The sequence below is a fragment of the Rana temporaria genome, chromosome 2 (genome assembly GCF_905171775.1).
Source record: "Rana temporaria chromosome 2, aRanTem1.1, whole genome shotgun sequence".
Lineage (NCBI taxonomy): Eukaryota > Metazoa > Chordata > Amphibia > Anura > Ranidae > Rana > Rana temporaria.
The window spans coordinates 36819174-36838719 of NC_053490.1; the positions used below are offsets into that span (position 1 = coordinate 36819174).

At 45.0% G+C, this 19546-nt stretch overlaps 1 protein-coding gene across 1 annotated transcript in view; it reads left to right on the top strand.

Annotated features, from left to right (window-relative positions):
* The first annotated feature begins 405 nt into the window (after window positions 1–405).
* The window catches only part of EED (embryonic ectoderm development), a 36347-nt gene continuing 17206 nt past the window's right edge, over window positions 406–19546 (top strand). The window contains exons 1-7 of the mRNA XM_040340087.1: window positions 406–587; window positions 8416–8568; window positions 10760–10852; window positions 13420–13485; window positions 16421–16546; window positions 18631–18712; window positions 18842–18933. Of these exons, the coding sequence (XP_040196021.1) occupies window positions 483–587; window positions 8416–8568; window positions 10760–10852; window positions 13420–13485; window positions 16421–16546; window positions 18631–18712; window positions 18842–18933 (717 nt within the window). The 5' untranslated portion in view covers window positions 406–482. The remainder of the gene's footprint in view (window positions 588–8415; window positions 8569–10759; window positions 10853–13419; window positions 13486–16420; window positions 16547–18630; window positions 18713–18841; window positions 18934–19546) is intronic.

Sequence of the window (19546 nt, forward strand, 5' to 3'; positions counted from 1 at the left end):
TGAATGGTGTGGTAACAATTTTATTGATATGAATGGTCTGGTGACAATTTTATTGATACGAATGGTGTGGTAACAATTGTATTGAGTTGAATGGTCTGGTGACAATTGTATTGATATTAATGGTCTGGTGACACTTTTATTGATATTAATTGTCTGGTGACATCTTTATTGATATGAATGGTGTGGTAACAATTTTATTGATATGAATGGTCTGGTGACAATTTTATTGATATGAATGGTTTGGTAACATCTTTATCAGTATAAATGGTGTGGTGACCTGTATATTGATAGGAATTGTGTGGTGACAGGTCCTCTCTAATACAAAGCACCACACTGTGTAGGAGAGGTAAATCTCCAAATCCTCAGCACTGACTCCCTCTCCCATCTCCCCCCCACAGAGCCCATGAAAGAGAGCTGGGCATGCGCGGCGTCACGCGCCCTGATCGGCGCACCGAAGTGACGTCACGGTGAGGCGGTGGAAGATGTCTGAGTCTTCCGGTCGCGCGGCGGGAAACGAAATGCCGGCCAAGAAGCAGAAGCTGAGCAGCGATGAGAACAGCAATCCGGAGCTGTCCGGGGATGAGAACGTGAGAGAGGCGGGGAGGGGAAGTCTGACATTATCCGGGGGCCTCTATTACTGAGGAGAGGCGGGCTGCGTGTGTTCTCTTAGCGCATCCTGAACCACACACACAGCCCGGGGCCCTCCGTCCTCCGCCTGCCTGGGGACTGCGAGTATCGCCATGGCCTGCGGGGGAGGGAGAGATCATCAGACGGAGCTCAGCACTACTTTATCACTGTGTATTATGGGGGAAGGGAGACCCCATCACTCCCTGATTATGACTATAGTACAGGGGGGGCCATTACTGATGTGTACAGGGGGGGGGGCAATAAGAGAGGGGGACCCCATCACTCCCTGATTATGACTATAGTACAGGGGGGCCCATTACTGATGTGTACAGGGGGGGGGGCAATAAGAGAGGGGGACCCTATCACTCCCTGATAGTCTGTATTATAGGGGAGGGGACCTCCATCCCCCTCATTACTGATGAATGTAGTATAAGTGGGACGCCATCACTTATTTGTGTGATGACTGTAGTACAGGGACCCCATGGGGGCATCACTCCCTTATTACTGATCCCTGTGGTACAGGGGGGCCCAAAGGGAGAACACCCCATCATTCCCTTATTACTCATGAATGTAGTATAGGGGGACCCTATGCGGAGGGGCCCCATCACTCCCTTATTACTGATGAATGTAGTACACGGGGGCCCAAAGGGAGAGGACCCCATCACTCCCTTATTACTGATGAATGTAGTATAAGGGGGCCATATAGGAGGAGGGGGACCCCCATCACTTATTACTGTGTGATGACTAGTACAGGGACCCCATGGGGGCATCACTCCCTTATTACTGATCCCTGTGGTACAAGGGGGCCCAAAGGGAGAGGACCAAATCACTCCCTTATTACTGTTGAATGTAGTATAGGGGGACCTTATGAGAGGAGGGGCCCCATCACTCCCTTATTACCGATCCCTGTGGAACAGGGGGGCCCAAAGGGAGAGGACCCCATCACTCCCTTATTACTGATGAATGTAGTATAGGGGGACCTTATGAGGGGAGACCTCCATCACTCCCTTATTACTGATGAATGTAGTATAAGGGGGCCCTGTGGGGGGAGGGGGACCCCATCACTTATTACTGTGTGATGACTGTAGTACAGGGACCCCATGGGTGCATCACTCCCTTATTACTGATCCCTGTAGTAAAGGGAGAGGACCCCATCATGCCCTTATTACAATACAGGGCTCCCTATTACTCATGTCTGTAGTATAGGGGCCCCTTGAGGACAGTCACCCCATTGCCATACAGAGCGCTGTGGGGGTGCTGTATTATCTCTTATTACTGAGTGATGTCTGCAGTATAAGGAAAGGGCGATCCCATCATTCCCTGATTAGTGATGTCTGTAGTACAGGGGCCCTATGGGAGAGGGTGACCCCCCCTTCATAGCCTTATTACTATGTGATATCTGTAGTACAGGGGCCCTATGGGTAGAGCGGGGGACCCCATCACTACCTTATTACTGTCTGTAATATTGGGGGGCAGGCATGGGAGAGGGTGGCCCCAGCACTTCCTTATTGTGTGTAATGTCTGTAGTACAGGGACCCCATGGGGGCATCACTCCCTTGTTATATCTTTTGACTGAGTGATGTCTGCAGTATAAGGAAAGGGTGATCTCATCGTTCTCTGATTAGTGATGTCTGTAGTACAGGGACATTATGTGGGAGAGAGGGGACCTCATCACTCCCTTATTACAATACAGGGCTCCCTATTACTCTCTTACTTATGTCTGTAGTATAGGGGCCCCATGAGGACGGTCTCACCATTATTACAGTACAGGTCTCCATGGGGGGTGCCCCGTATTATCCCTTATTACTGAGTGATGTCTGTAGTATAGGGGGAGGGTGATCCTAATCCCATCATTCCCCGATTAGTCTTGTCTGTAGTTGAAGGACTTTATGTAGGAGGGGAGCCCCATCGCTCCATTATTACTATTGTGTGTTTTCTGTAATAGAGGGGCCTTATGGGGAGGGTCATCCCACTACTACTGTATTACAGTGCATGGTTTTATTGGGGAGCCTTTTTAACGAGTGATGTAAGTTTAGGGAGCGGGTGCCCCCATCATTCCCTTATTACTGATGTCTTGTAAGGGGACCCCATGGAGGATGGTGATCCTATCACTCCTATATTGGTGTGATATATGTAGTAAAGGGACCCTGTCACTTTTTTATTACATTACTGGGATCTATGGGGGGGAAGGGGTGACACAATTTCTCTTTAGTATAGAGGAGGGGGGGTGATCCTGTCATTCCCTTATTACTGATGTCTTGTAAGGGGACCCCATGGAGGATGGTACTCCTATATTGGTGTGATATATGTAGTAAAGGGACCCCGTCACTTTTTTATTACATTACTGGGATCTATGGGGGGGGAAGGGGGTGACACAATTTCTCTTTAGTATAGAGGAGGGGGGGAGATCCTGTCATTCCCTTATTACTGATGTCTGTAGTACAGGGGCTGCTTAGGAGGATGGCGACCCCCATCTCTCCCTGATTACTGTATGATGTCTGTTGTACGGGAGACCCATGGGGGAAGGTGACCCCCATCACTCAATTATTGTTACTGTGTGATGTCTGTAGTACAGAGACCCCCCCCCCCCCCACAGGAGAGGAGCAGCACCCCATCACTCCCCTATAATTGCTGAGTGATCTCTTTAGTACATGGGATAGGGTGACCCCAGCACTTCTCTATTGCTGTGTGATTTTTGTCTGGGGGGGGGGGGGGGCCTGGATGCAGCAAAGAATCGGGTTTGATTTGTGCTACCTGCCCCTCCCCCTCCCTTTTTACAAGGGTATACCGTGCCATGTGCTATGTAGTTGGCTGCTTCGGCACTAATCGTTGGGGTGTCGTGTTACTCTATAAGTTCCAGCTTGTTGATGAACTCCAGTGGCGTTGGGAACATATAAAATGCAAATATAAACCTTTTTTGGTCTCGTTTACACAATGTCAACCCAATAATGTGGCGTCGCATGTGAATTGCGTTGTTGCGCCATTTACTGAGTTGCACCTCCACGCTTCTTGTAACAGGCTGGCCCCCCCGACAATTGGATACGTTTATTATATGAAAGTGTTGCTGTACTGTTGCATAACTAAAGAATGCCGTTAGTCTGCCGTGTGACTTTATTCTGTACAACTTCGTTTTTCTTTTTAATTTGTAATAAGTGTTTCATTTTGTAACACAAGAATGTGGTTTCTTACGAGTCATTGCATGGTGCTGTAGGTAAGATCAGAGGATGGAACAGATGACAGGCCCTGTTCTAATTATCTCATTTACGTAAACAAATTCTGACATATTTGCCCTCTGGCAGTGTGTTCCTTGTTTGGCACGGTTGATATATTGTGGGTTTTTGTACTTTTTTTTTTTTGTAGTTTTCTTTACCTGCACTGCTAATTCAATATCATGCAAATGTGTACTTTTATCTTCCTATTTACTTTAAAGTGGTTGTAAATCTCAGACCTAAAATATGAACAAAGCTTATCCCTCTATAGCAAGGATATGCAATTAGCGGAGCTCCAGCTGTTGCAGAACTACAAGTCCCATGAGGCATAGCAAGACACCGACAGCCTTAAGCATGACACCCACAGGCAGAGGCATGATGGGACTTGTGGTTTTGCAACCGCTGGAGGTGCGCTAATTGCATTTCCCTACTGTATAGTGTGCATTTGTCTCAATTAGGGCCGAAACAGCTAATCGATTTATGAATCGATTACAATTTTCATAATCGATTAATCGGCCAGTAACATAATGGGGTAAAAACAACTAAAATTAGCCCTTTATAGTACAAAAAATAAATTTGCCATTTTTGTACTTTTTTTTTTTTTTTTTTTACCCCATTATGTTACTAAACATCTCAGGCCGGGGTCACACCTCTGTGTTTTTTGGTGCTTTTTGCAGAAACACACTACAGTTCATTTACATGTTTTCCTATGGGACAAGTTCACATCCATGATTTTTTTTCTCGGCTGCTGCGTATTTGGAAAGGGCGAGGACTTTTTAACGCAAAACGGTGCTATTTTGTTTTTTTTGGTTCAATATACTTAAATGGAGAAGCTGCGGAAAAGCATGGAATGTGTTTTTGCGGCAATTTGTGTTTTGTAATCCGCCCAACAACAAATTGGCCCAAAAAAATGTAAAAAGGTAATTTTTTTTTTTTAAGGCTATTTTCCGATTTGTCTTTTAATTGAAACAATCGGCCAACTAATCTATTATGAAAATAATCGTGCTCTTAATTGAGCCCTAGTCTCAATTAAGAGCACTAAGCCCCCCCCATTCACACCGGTGTGGCTTTGAAATTGCGCGATTTGCACTGTCGATTCCACTGCAGCTTGCGACTTAATTTAACGAGTCAATGCAAGTCACAGTGAAATGGGGGGGGGGAGTACTTCAGGAACCTTTTTTCAAAGTTGCTGCAGCTATTTTAAGGCCCCTTTCACACTGGAGCGGGAGCCGCGGTGGCGGTATAGTGCCGATAAAAATAGCGGCACTACATCGTTGGATTTTCCGCGAGATTCGCCCGCTATCGGTGCGGTATTAACCCCCTGCTAGCGGCCTATAAAGTGTTCATACCGCCTCGAGGTGCTTTGAATGGAAGTTTTGGTACTGAAACCGAACATGACAGTTAAAAAAAGAAATTATAAATAAGTGTAATTTGACTTTTCAATTAATAAGAATTTGTCGGCCATTATTGCCACCTTTTTTTTTTTTTCTGAACTCCTCAGACAAGCTTTAAAATTCAGCACTTTGAACGGCTGTTGAAAAGTGAGCTCTGTAGATAAACGGGTACACCACTTGGCCTATAACAGAATGACGGCCGGGCGGTAGTTCTGTTATCCTGACTGTACGTCATACGACGTCTTTCAGGATCACATGTTGGCGCGCCTTTCAGTCTGACACACCACATCTCCTTTCATGGTATGAAGCCTCTGATGGAGGCTCCTTGCCACGTGACCAATTACAGCGAGAACCCGGAAGTGCCAGTGAATGGCTTTTCTCGGTTCACGCTGACCACAAGAGCCAATCGGCGGCTCTCCCTGTCGCATTATCAGCGCTGCCAGACAGTACCCATAAGTAACACCTGTCAGTACCTCATCAGTGCCTTCTATTTCCATCAGTGCCTTCTATTTCCATCAGTGCCTTCTATTTCCATCAGTGCCTTCTATTTCCATCAGTGCCTTCTATTTCCATCAGTGCCTTCTATTTCCATCAGTGCCTTCTATTTCCATCAGTACCCATCAATTCTACATGTTGGTGAAGGAGAAAATATTTTATAACCAGTGAAGAAAAACCAGACATTTTTGAAAATAAAGTTTATTTTGGGTACAGTGTTGCATGACCGCGCAATTGTCATTCAAAGTGCAACCTCTCTGAGAATTGTCCTGGGCAGGAAGGGGCAAAAGTCTCTGGTATTGAAGTGGTTAAGCTGGCCATACGTGGATTGAAATTATGCAGTGAGGCTATTTAGATGGAAGCCTGAGCCAGCCGGTCTATAGATCTACCAAAACGTCTCCAGCTGTGAATAGGTGGTGACGAGTGGAAATGACTAAACAGCTTTCCATATCTTTGACACTGTGGATGATTTCATATGGGATCATATAGCCTGTAAAGCATCCCAAATGTTCATTGAGAGATCTAGCTTGAGGCAGCACTTGGAGTGGATTTTTCAACATCCTCACCTTTCTGCTTTTAGATTGGCGCGTCTCTACATTTGATCTGATGAGGTTTTTAGTGTATGCGTAGATGCTAGACCTTCTTTTTTTTTTTTTTTTTTTTTTTCTGCAGAAACCAACTGAATTTGTTTTTCACTTTCTGGCTGAAAATGGGAATCCCCCCCCCTCCCCCTCCCTTTTTCTTTTATATTTGATCTGAAATCGTAGACTTGATCTTTAATTTGCCTGTCCGGAAACCACACACCGGTTAAGAGTTGGCGAATGTGTGAGGTACTTTGCAGTCATGTAGGGCAAAAAAAAATGTAAAACTTCAAATCGCGGGAATAAAAAATATTCTTGTCTGACCTCATTCCATCCTACCGTTGTCTTCAGATGTGAGTCAGCACCCAAAATATGAAGGTTGGGACTTTTGTCCGTTGCAATTGGAGTTGGCTTGTGTTAAAGCGATTGTAAATGTGTTTTTTTTTTTTTGTTTTTTTTTTAATGAGTCTTTACAACCCCTTTAATGTCAGAAGCATTTTACAAGAAGAAAATTTAAGAATTTTGCATTAAGATGTAACTTATCAACCCACGTACTGTATATTCGTGTAAAACCAAAACTTTGTATTTAAAATGGTTGTAAATCCTTAGATATACCCAGTGAAGGACTGTCCTCAGGTGATGCACAGATATGAAACAAATCCTCCTACATAAGTTGTACCTGTCTATCTGGCGATCTTAACTGATACAAGTATACACTATAGAGGGATATGCTTTGTTCATATTTTGTGTCTAAAATTTACAACCACTTTAATATAGGAAATGGCTAAGACCTATCAGGAGGTATAATCCTCTTAGACATTTGTCCTCCGAACAGGAAACTCCTGTTCTGTGTCCGTTCTATAATTTTAAACTCCCATTCACTTTTTTTGTACTGAAGACAGCAGGCTGACCCGTTGATTACACCAATTTGTAATTTTTTTTTTTCTTTTGTGAGAGGTTGCAGATGAATTATGAGAGCTCCCTGAAAGACACTAGTGATGTAGCCTTCCCAGGAGGCAGCTGGGGAAACCTGGCTACCTCACCAGTGCCTCAGGAGAGGAGCAAGTGAAGATAAAAAAAACAAAGTAAAAAGACCATTTTTATTCACAACCTCTGTAAAGCCAAGTTTATACTACAGATTTATTTCCTTCAACCCAGCGGGTTGCAAGGAAAAAAAACTGAGCTCGGTTGGAGCAGCAGTACTAATAATGTGAGGTTAATCCAGCGGTCTCCCCCGCTTAGTTGTGTTCTGGCAGTGGGCGCCCCCCTCCAAAATACTCCGATCAGTGCTCTCTGGTGCAGATGGGTGGGCGGGGCTCAGCGGCAGGTAGGGGCAGAGGGGTGGGCGGGGCTCAGCGGCAGGTAGGGGCAGAGGGTGTGGGCGGGCTCAGCGGCAGGTAGGGGCAGAGGGGTGGGCGGGCTCAGCGGCAGGTAGGGGCAGAGGGGTGGGCGGGCTCAGCGGCTGGTAGGGCCGAAGGGGTGGGCTCAGCGGCTGGTAGGGGTGGGTGGGCTCAGCGGCTGGTAGGGGCGGGCGGGCTCAGCGGCTGGTAGGGGCGGGCGGGCTGAGCGGCTGGTAGGGGCGGAGGGGTCGGCGGGCTGAGCGGCTGGTAGGGGCGGAGGGGTCGGAGGGCTGGGCGGCTGCTAGAGCGGCTGGTAGGGGCGGAGGGGTCGGCGGGCCTGAGCGGCTGGTAGGGGCGGAGGGGTCGGCGGGCCTGAGCGGCTGGTAGGGGCGGAGGGGTCGGCGGGCTGCTGAGCGGGCTGGTAGGGGCGGAGGGGTCGGCGGGCTGAGCGGCTGGTAGGGGCGGAGGGGTCGGCGGGCTCATCGGCTGGTAGGGGCGGAGGGGTCGGCGGGCTGAGCGGCTGGTAGGGGCGGAGGGGTCGGCGGGCTGAGCGGCTGGTAGGCGCGGAGGGGTTGGCGGGCTCAGCGGCTGGTAGGCGCGGAGGGGTTGGCGGGCTCAGCGGCTGGGTAGGCGCGGAGAGGGTCTTGGCAAGAAAGATTCTTTGCTTGTGCGGGGTAATTTTACTTTTCAAGAGAATCTGGAATATCCCATTGTCTGCTTTCCTTTATTCTGTATGTTCATTTTCATAACAAATGTTTTCTGTTCGCAGGATGATGCTGTCAGCATAGAGAGCGGCACTAACACAGAACGACCGGACACTCCCACAAACACAGCCAGTCTACCAGGCAGGAAGGGTTGGGGCAAAGGAAAATGGAAGTCCAAGAAGTGCAAATACTCCTTCAAATGTGTGAACAGCCTAAAGGTACATCCTGATTATTAAACCTAGGAATGTATATTTCCCTTAGACATGAGTAGTTTTTTTTTTTTACATTTATCCAGCGCTGAGCTATTGTACTCTGATGGCGAGATGACTTCTCCTCAGAATACACTGATCAACCTTGCAGACAATAGCCTGCAGCACTGATCAGGGATTATCTGACAGGGTGGTTGTACAGAAGTTGCTCTGTAAATAAACTTCTGTATAACCACAGTGCCCATACATGGGTCGAAATTCAGCTGGGTCTTGCTGAACTGGTTAAATTTCGATCCATGTATGGCCGGCTTTACTGGTTTTATCTGAGTTTTTGAATAGATCTTGCTTGCCTGACACATGGAGACACATTGTTTGTGTTAGTAACTCGGACATTATGCAGCTGGCCATAGATCAAATTTTGCTGGTTCAGCAGAACTTGGACAAACTTCGATCCATCTATGGGCAGGCTGATTGTACTGAAGTAGATCGATCAGGATTTTTATGTTCTGGTATGTTGGCATTGTTTATTATTTAAGGTAATGCTAGATTGGCGCTTTTTTTTTTGTTTTTTTGCATTTTGGTAGTTTGATTTTCTGTACTTTTTTATTTTTTCTTTTTTTTTATCTGTTTATTCTTCGGTTTATTATCAGTATAGTTTTAATTTGTTTTATTTGGTGGTAATTTTGTGTCATTGTCTTGTTCTGTTCATTGTGATCTGTGTGACTGTGTCACAATTGTTTTCCCTTTTGGGATTAATAAAGTATTGATTGGATTTGTTTTTGTGTGATCGCTGCTGGCTGACTATAGCCGCCAGCAGTGATTATTGTATTCTGCCGGTGGGGAAGGCTCCCTGCTGGCAGAAAACTATAGCTCCACGGCAGGGATTCCCCTGTCAAGCTATTTTAATTTTTTTTGCAACCTGTGGTTAAAGGAAAGAAAATGTTATAATGTATGACTTGTCTAAGGCCTAAAATTACCATATAGCTGGATAAGAACTTGATCATAAGTCTACAAGTACTTTTAGAGCTCCTAGCTTTAAAGAGTGCTTCATACAGTATCTCACAAAAGTGAGTACACCCCCTCACACTTTTATAAATGTATTATGTTTTGTCATGTGACAACACTGAAGAAATGACACTTTGCTACAATGTAAAGTAGTGAGTGTACAGCTTGTATAACAGTGTACATTTGCTGTAGGTAGTGCAGGGACTACTTTGAAGTAAACTGTCACTGCCCCCTACCTATGACTGGGTCTATACAGTAAGTAGCACTGGAAAGGGCGAATGCATATAAAAAAATAACACGAAATATCCAAGCTCAAACTTACCAACCAATCGGCAACTAACCAAATTCACCTGTCTAACAATGTGTTTAAAAACGGGGGTTTAGTTGCATTTGCAAATACATGCGTAAGCTGCAGGCCCCGTCAAGGCTCCCTGTGTACTGCAGTCCTAACTCTAAAGTTTAAAGTCTCCTCAGTGGAAGTAGCTGAGACTTGAAGTCGCACAGATATGAATGGTACTCATTGGAAAACATGGGGAACGACTTGTCATGCGACTGCAGTCCCAAATTGCAGGACAAGTCGCTCAAATATGAAGGAGGCCTTGGTGACATCGCTGATGGGGGGGGGGGGGGGGGTGTAATTAAAACGGGTTCAATAGAGCCCGGGCTGAGACTGCCACATACTCTTTCACAGTTGATTTGCTTCAATGTGCAGCTTATGGGATACTTTCTCTGTTAAAAATCCAGTCTCGCCCCCGGTTCAGTACATGATCAGTTGCTCTATTATTTTTTTTTTCCGGCACTATGCCAAAAATATAAAAGCCTATCTGATGACAGCCTAAAAATAAAACTGCTGCTCAGGGGCTTCAGTAAAATGGTGGTCTCCAACAAGAGGAATCGGAACAACGCTGGAGGCAATTTACAGTACACACTAGTTTTGGTAGAATAGCGATTTAATGTTCCTTGATAAAGAATATTTTATATATGTGTGTGTATGTGTGTATGTATGTATATATATATATATATATATATATACATACATACATACATACATACATACATACATACATACATACATACATGTTATGGGTAAAGTTCTGCTTTGTTACCTTTTTAAATAGACCTTTATGGTTATCTGTGGTAAGATGTTTTTTCACTCTTCAAATAAGTTATTTAATAAACTGTCATTTCACCACAGGAAGATCACAGCCAGCCTCTTTTCGGAGTTCAGTTCAACTGGCACAGTAAGGAAGGAGATCCACTTGTGTTTGCTACAGTTGGCAGCAACAGGGTATGTCATACGTCATAACTGATAATGCAGCAATGTAGTTTTTGTTCCCTGAGTAATTGGCAATGAGCAAAATTCAGGAATAAAGCCTTTAAAGTTATTGTAAAGGTTTGATAAAAAAATAACAACAAACATGTCATACTTGCCTCCACTGTGCAGGTTGTTTTGCACAGAGTGGCGATCCTCATTTTCTGCGGTCCCTCGGAGGCTGTCTCGTCTCCTCCCTGCCTCGGATAACCCCTTTTGGGAAGCTCTCTCCTAAAGGGATTACCTTGTGGGCGTTCTCCCGAGTAATGCATTTGCGTCCATAGCGCCGGACTCGGCCCCAGCGCTGCGTCATTGGGTTTGATTGACAGCTATCACTCTATCCAATGAAGAGCCGAGAAGACCGGGCTAAGATCTAGCACATTCTCGACGCAGGACTTTCGAGGGCTCAGGTAAGTGAACGGGGGGGCCTATAATTATCGTGTTTTTTTCCCTCTTAATGCATATGATGCATAAAGGTGAAAAAAACGGAAGGTTTTCAACCCCTTTAAGTGACTATAAATCGCTGTATGCAGCCGTTCATCAAAGACTGCAATAGTGGTAGTTCGAGTTTTCAGTCTTTTCATAACAGACTTTATGACTGATACCACACCACCTAAACATTGCCTGATTCTGAAATACTGGAAAGCCCCCAGATTACTACTTGTAATGGATATCATTTTACAGGATACATTTGCTGGAAGAGCTCACATTCTCAAATGGGACCACTATGACACCTATTAGGCCGGATTCACACTTGTGCGGTGCGAATTTCAGCTCTCATCTGCAGAGAGATAAGAGAACTGTTCAGCAGATAAGCTCTGTTTTAGATGCAAATTTGGAGACCTGGGAGGGGGAGGGGGGAAGTGTATTGAGGTGAATAAGACAAATCCTGAAGAGAAATTAACACATCTGCGAATCGGATGCTTCCCCATAGAAGATAATGGGCCTGAATTCGCACCTGTGCCGCACCGCAATGCCTATAAAAGGCACACATTTTTTCGGCAATGCGCAGTGCGAATGCATCGCACATATGTGAACCGGCCTCATTGAAAACATTCCGCAACCAATTCGCATAGGTGTGAATCCGGCCTTAAAAAAACATGGGTGGCTGCATTTCATGAACTCCAACCTCCTGCGAGTCTTGCCTGGAGACAGTCAGAGATTTTCTGTGTCACATGTCCTATGATTTGATTAATCTCGAGATGGGTATATTTTTGCTTGGTTACGTGGTCCAGTTTTAGGCCAATCTAACTATGTTTAATCCCATATCTTGCCAATTCCCCTAAGTCACTGAACGTTTACTCAGTAATCTTCCAAAGATAAGCTTTGCATTTTCTGAATTAATGCAAAGTGTTCTCTGATTGGACAAGGTAGAGAGCGTGACATCACTGTCCTGCTTTTACACCTCGTCCAATCGGAACACTTTGCATTCATTCAGAAATTGCAAATCATTCTCTGAATGGAGTTTGTGCTGAGCGACCGACCTTCTGTATTCACAGTACATCAGGCCAGCCGCTCAGCGCGGGACCCGGAAGCAAGTGGAGATCACTTGAGTAGCGGTATCTACTTCAGTGATTTCCAGGGCATCAACCAATAGTATTTGGTTACATTGGTCCAAGGTGTGAACATTTACTGGGCCTGGAATTCTTTAATTATCGCAGATACTGTATGAGTTGACTGATTTGAAAAACGGGTCATACCACAACTAGTAACGATTTTTGTTGCACCCCCCCATCCCTCATTTGTCATGCGATGACAGACATTTCTACAGTGTTCTGTTATATATGCACTGCTTTTCTGAAACTTGAGGTGTTTTTTTTATTTTTTTATTATGGATTAAAATATGTGAAGCTGTATTGCTAATTTAACTCTTCTGAGTTACGCCTGTACAAAAATGGGAATGAATTTATATATAATAGTATATTCTTGTGAATAATTTGTGCTTGCAGATGGTGCTGATATGGTGGAGGGTGGGTACAAGCTGCCGATCACAGCAGCCTTGATAGATGAATATGTTGAAGAAATAACTGGGGTTCATTTACTAAAACTTTAGCCCAGGTTCACACTGGGCTGCGGGAGTGAAGCCGTGCGAGTTCAGCTGAAATGCGAAATGCAAATGCGGCGTCGCACCGATTTGGACGGTGTCATTGCCGACAATTGCTGGCAAATGTCGCCGATTTGAGATGCGATTTGACATGTGAAACCGCATCTCAAATCGTACCCAGTGTGAACCTGGGCTTAGAGTGCAAAATCTGGTGCAGCTCTGCATAGAAACCAATCAGCTTCCTGGTTTTATTGTCAAAGCTTAATTGAAAAAGCTGAATTTAGAAGCCAATTGGCTACCAGACACAGCTGCCCCAGATTTTGCACTCTCCAGTTTTAGTAAATCGACTCCAACGGCTAGTAAAGGTGACATATAAGAGAAGGTGGTGCTGGGGTGTGATGTTATCTGATAATGCAGTGTTACTTGTGTATTTATTTCACTTGCTGCCTGTGACATAAACAGAATTGTGTTATCTCACTTGTTCTCATTCTCGTTATAGGTCACGTTATATGAATGCCATTCACAAGGAGAAATCCGATTACTGCAGTCTTACGTAGACGCTGATGTATCCTTCAGCTTTGATTTTTTGCTCCAGTTTCTGTGCATAATGTGAAGTATTGTAGTATTGAGATATGATTCTCATACTGAGATCCATGTCGGTGTACCTGCTCTGGAATTTTCAATATAATTGCATGCTGCATTGACACAAAAATATCTTATTTTTTGAAAAGGACACTGCTAAAAGTCCACAGGGCTCTTTTATACTGTAACAGCCTTCAACTGTTTTGTTCTGTGTGTTTGATTTTTGCCCATCCTTTTGTGGATCACAGAAGTGCACTTGTTCTCCTGTAACCCCCGAGTCAGCTGATAGTGGGCTCTTCAGCTGACGAGGCAGAACCACTACAGGTTCTGGAACGATCATGACAATGTCTGGATCCACCCAGTTGCTTCTGGCTCTCCTTCTCGGCATGTGGCTCCTTCCCCAGGCTGGCACTCCAGTGAGGGCTGGGCGAGCAATGACTGACAGTCATAGTTCTCTGATCAGAGCAGACCCACAATTGAGTGATCAGCAGTCATGTAATCACTCGGTTCTCAGTAAATCTCCATACTCTCCTCCATGCTGCAACACCTGTGATGCTGCAGCTGTCCCATGTTGGCTTTAAAGGCCCACACACACGATCGGACATTCCAACAACAATTGTGTGATGGTTGTGTTTTGTCGGATAATCCGACCGTCTGTATGCTCCATCAGACAATTGTCGGAATTTGCGACAACAAATGTTGGATGGTCATGCACTCAAATTGTCCGACAACAAATGTGTTCCATCCGATCGTCTGTACACAAGTCCGTCGGACTAAAATCCAAAGTACAAACACGCATGCTCCGAACCAATGCTAACCATGAGACATTAGCAGAAGTTGCCCAGAGGGTGGCTCTAAAGAGCAGAAAAAACACGTAGTTTTGTGAATGTTGGCTGGAGAAGTTCTGCCGTTTTTGTATGCAGAACAAGTTTGCGGCCAACGCCCTTCGGACAAAATTCCATGGATTTGTCCAATGGAAATCCGATCGTGTGTATGAGGCTTAAGACTGTTTGTTTGTTTTTGTAAGCCCTATACTAATCCTTTAACTCAATGGTTTTTTTTTTTTCTTTTTTGGAATGTGGTAAAACCCATCAAATACGTACCGGACCCCAGTACAGTATTAATTATCTGGAAACACATCAAAAACTCGCCATGAACGCGCCTGTGGAATGGATCTGGAGTGTTTGTGGTGTGAACCAGCCTCAGTCCTGCTACACAGGGTGTCGTGAAAAACCTTTCGTATACAGAGATCAGAAGTATAAGCTGCAATTACTATTACTGAATGATTTATCTGTCATCAGATGGTTATAAAGTTTGAGTTTGGCTTCAAATAGTTTTCTATAAATCTGCTAATGCATCCAACGCTCCCCTCTCTACGAGATTGACAATGCTGTCTGCTTTGCCCCCTGTGCTCCTTCACCCAGAGTGGGAACATTGTAGTACAGGGGGTGTTACTGGCCACATCACCCAGGAGGGAAAAAAGCCTAAAGAGAGAATAATAATGCAGCCACCACATCTAATGATTGGTAGGCTGCAATATGTTCCATTTTTAGGTTTGTGTTCATTACCCCTGGAAGGTGTTCTGTAGTTTATGCTTAAGACAGAAGGCCAATTTTTTTTTTTTTACAGCTATACTTCCTGTAGTTCTTGACCTTTTATATGATTGGAGGGTGCTTGTAGTGACTGCTATATATGGTGCTATGCAGGGGTCAAGTCCTGGGGAAAAAAAGTGTGGGAACTCCCACTCAAGATCCACTCCCCCACCAAAAAAGAAAGAAAATGATAAGCTCATATGCATAATTACTAAACCGCATGTTCTTTGTTTTTTTCCGATCCACTGTACCTTAGTAATCCTTTGTTACTGAAAGAAGTTCTTTATAAATCCCGCAATAACTCACGGCAGACCTCCGCAATGTCTCCTGGGAACAATGACAAAAGCTCCCAGGAGACATTGCGGCATTGAGGAAGTGACGGAATACCCGCACACTACCCGATAAATCCATATACAGGAAGCGGTCAGTAACATAAAGGATTACTAAGGTTCGCCTGCCCCTGACAGTGACTCGAGCTGGGCATCGCCGCTTAGTGAAGGATTGGCTTGAGCGGCTTGACTGCTCTAGTCCTGCAAAGGGAACTGAGTTCCTGCTGTGAAAAAAGTGCAGGAACTCCGTTCCCACGCGTTTCCGCAGGACTTGAGCCCTGGTGCCGTGCCAATAGCTAAAATATTTGGCTGTGAATAGAGAGGCTGATCTGTTTTTGAACCATCAATCTGCATGTGACATTACACAAGTTGGCGGCATTTAAGGTACTTTAGGGCACTTTCACACTGGGTTTTTAGCCGCGCTTTCCGGCCTCTAGCAGGGTGCTTTTAACCCCCGGTAGCGGGCAATGAAGGGGTTAATAGCACCCGCAAATTGCAGCTGCTGGAGCGCTTTTGCAGGCGCATCAGCGGCCCTGCCCGTTGATTTCAATGATCAGTGTTATATTGGCAGTGTTGGGACTGACATTCCATAATTTCCATTATGCCCGGCTGCCCCCTCACGCTACAGCCACTGGGGCTGACAAGCCCCCAGGATGAAAATTCTACTTTCCATGGCGACCTGTTGCCTGGGGTTTGTCGAGCCCTGATCTATACAGTTATATGGTATATTGTCAGGGGCCATTAGTTGTTTGTGCCTTAGAGTGATTGTCCTGTGGACCTGGAACGGACAATGCACTCACTGTCAAATTGTGTATCTGTATGTAGTTATCTGCATTAATCTTTGTGCTTGTTAAAACTAAATGCAAATTAAATCAATAATTGAACACAATGCAAGGTCCATTTATCTGGCAGCCACCACCCCATTGCCAAAAACATTGCATGCTCCTCCCATTTGCAGAGTTTTCTTTGGTGTGTTCTCCTTAAGTGTAAGATATAGGCAGATGAAAACTTCTACACCTGTGCATGGACGTACGACAGCAACACAAGTCACCCACTCCTGGCAGTGGCTGGGTCCAGGGGCATCATCCGTATAATTAATCCCATCACTATGCAGTGTATCAAGGTAAGTGGATTTAATGTAAAATATTCACTTTCCAGTGACAGGCTCCAAGTGCGTTTTAAAACATTTGTTAACCAAAAAAATAAAATGTGGATCCTGTCCCTTTTTAAAGCAGTGCTTGTGCTCTATTTGGACCCCTGTATCACCTGAAGTACCTGGCTGATCCTGCCAATTTCTACCCTCCCCTCTGTAAACCGACCGCTGTATATGGCTGCTGAGCCCTGACACTGTGATCAGTTTATGTGCCTCCGTCATCGGCAGCTCTGCTCTGTCCTCTCTCTCCCCCTCCCTCCCTGTTTGCCAGCTTGTGACAGTGCCCGCTGCTGGGATAACATGTACATCTATACTATCCGCGCTGTATTTTTAATGATGTGTGACCCTACGGCTTTCTCCTCCTCCACCTCCCGACTGACGTCAGCGGGGAAATCTCGGCCCCGCCTGCTGCATCTGTTAGACCAGGAAAGGAGAGAGCATTCCAGTTACGTGAGCGCCGATATGTACATATGGCCTAACAACCACTTTAATGTTTCTAGCCATTAATACTGAGGACCTCCAGTAGAACGAAAGTATTGGGGGGGGGTGATTTAGGGCCGAAACAACTAATCGATTATGAAATTAATCGATTACCATTTTCATCGATTAATCGGCCATTAACACAATGGGGTTAAAACTAAATTTAGCCCTTTATAGTACAAAAAAGCAAATCGCTACTGTAAATATTACTTTCATTGTCCCACAGTAAAAAAAATGAACCCCTTACAGTAGCGATTATTTGCTATTGTACTTATTTTTTTTTATTTTTTTTAACCCCATTATGTTACTAAACATCTCAGGCCTGGGGTCACACCTCTGTTTTTTGGTGCTTTTTGCAGAAACACACTACAGTTCATTTACATGTTTTCCTATGGGCCACGTTCACATCCATGATTTTTTTTTCAGCTGCTGCGTATTTGGAAAGGGCGAGGACTTCTTAAAGCAAAGCGGTGCTAGTTTTTTTATATTTTTTTGGTTCAATATACTTCAATTGAGAAGCTGCAGAAAAGCATGGAATGTGTTTTTGCGACAATTTGTGTTTTGTAATCCGCCCAACAACAAATTGGCCCAAAAAATGTTTTTTTTTTTTTTTTTTTTAATGCCATTATGCGATTAATCGAAACCATAATCGGCCAACTAATCGATTATGAAAATAATCGTTAGTTGCAGCCCTAGTTGGATTAAAGAGACAATGAAGTGCGAGCACCAATGGAACTTTCTTTAGCCTCTGCTTAAAGCGGATGTGCCACGGGGAAAAAATATTAAAAGCCAGCAGCTACAAATACTGCAGCTGCTGACTTTTAATATTAGGACACTTACCTGTCCTGGAGTCCAGCGCTGATCGCAGCAGAGCACGAGCGATCGCTCGTCTCTCTGCTGCTCCCCCCTCCATCCACGCTCAGGGAACCAGGAAGTGAAGCGCTGCGGCTTCACTGCCCGGTTCCCTACGGCGCATGCGCGAGTCGCGCTGCGCCCGCCGATTGGCTCACACGCTGTGTGCTGTGAGCCGAGTATTCCCAGCACACAACGGGCTTCAGACGGGATGTGACGGAATGCCCGTCTTTCGCCCGTAGCGTGTGGCCGGAAGTGGGTGCAAATACCTGTCTTTAGACAGGTGTCTGCACCCCCCTCCCCCCTGAAAGGTGTCAAATGTGACACCGGAGGGGGGGAGGGTTCCGATCAGCGGGACTCCACTTTAGGGTGGAGAACCGCTTTAATGATTACGGATTTTGTTTTTTTCCTAAGATGTGATTTGCACTTCCATTATATACTGTGTGTGTATTTTAGTGTGTAATGCATACTCAAAATATATCAAATTTGGCCATCATTTTAAGGTGCACCTGTCTTCTGTAAAAGTACATGTTCAGAAAAGTCACAACAATGCAACTGTTGATGGAAAAAAAATAGAGCTGTTTGGGTTTACAGCAGAGCCCCACAGTTTGCACATAATTCTGCTTGTTCAAAGTCTTGAGTTGTACCATTACATAAACTGATCATTTTTTATTAGATGGTTTTTCTCTTAATCCTTTTGTTTTCTATTTCTCATGTTACAGCACTATGTAGGTCACGGCAATGCAATCAATGAATTAAAGTTTCACCCAAGGGACCCAAGTCTTTTGTTATCTGTAAGCAAAGGTAATTTTCTGCACAGAAGCAGTATTGAGCCTGTGGAATCTGTTTGTTTTTCAGTGAATATGTGTAAGCTTCCCACCCTTGTTGAATAATTAAATTTTAATTGGCAAAATTGCTTTGCTGTTCCTGCAGACCATGCACTGAGATTGTGGAATATTCAGACAGACACTCTGGTTGCAATTTTCGGTGGCGTAGAAGGTCATAGAGATGAAGTTTTAAGTGCGGTAAGTTCAGTACTGCTTATTCGTCACCTGGCTTTCACTAAAGTGGTTCTAAAGGCTTTCCCTGCAATAAGGTAAAAAATGTTCCAGTATTTGTATCGCACTCTCACCTCCATAAATCCTTACTGAAGTCCTGTCTCAAACCAGTGCAGTGCCTGAGTGCAACCGTGCCGTTCTCTCCTTCTCACAAGACTTTAAGCATCTGCAGCCATTGTGAAGAGCAGCAGGGGCCAGGACTGAGCTGGGTTGTGTGTCTGAAGATGCACACAGCCCGGCTTGGTAGCCAGCCTGCAGGTGCGCCCTTATAGGACACAGCTTTCTATGGTGGCAAACCAAGAGGAGCCTAGGGTAGCAGCAGAGGACCCCGGAAGAGGAGATTTGGGGCTACTCTGCACTAGCAATTTTTTTTTATATTTACGTCCACTTTAAGTGAAGTTTTAGCCAAAATTTTACTGTTTTGTTATTGTGGAGTTTAGGCAAGTTAAGCTGGGTACACCCAGGCCGAATACTGGCCAAAAAACGGTCAGTTCGGCAGGGGCTTTCGACTTGTGTAACAGAATCCAGTCGCACGACCAGCTTCTGTCAAACAGGCATGCTGGAAAACCCAGAATAGAAT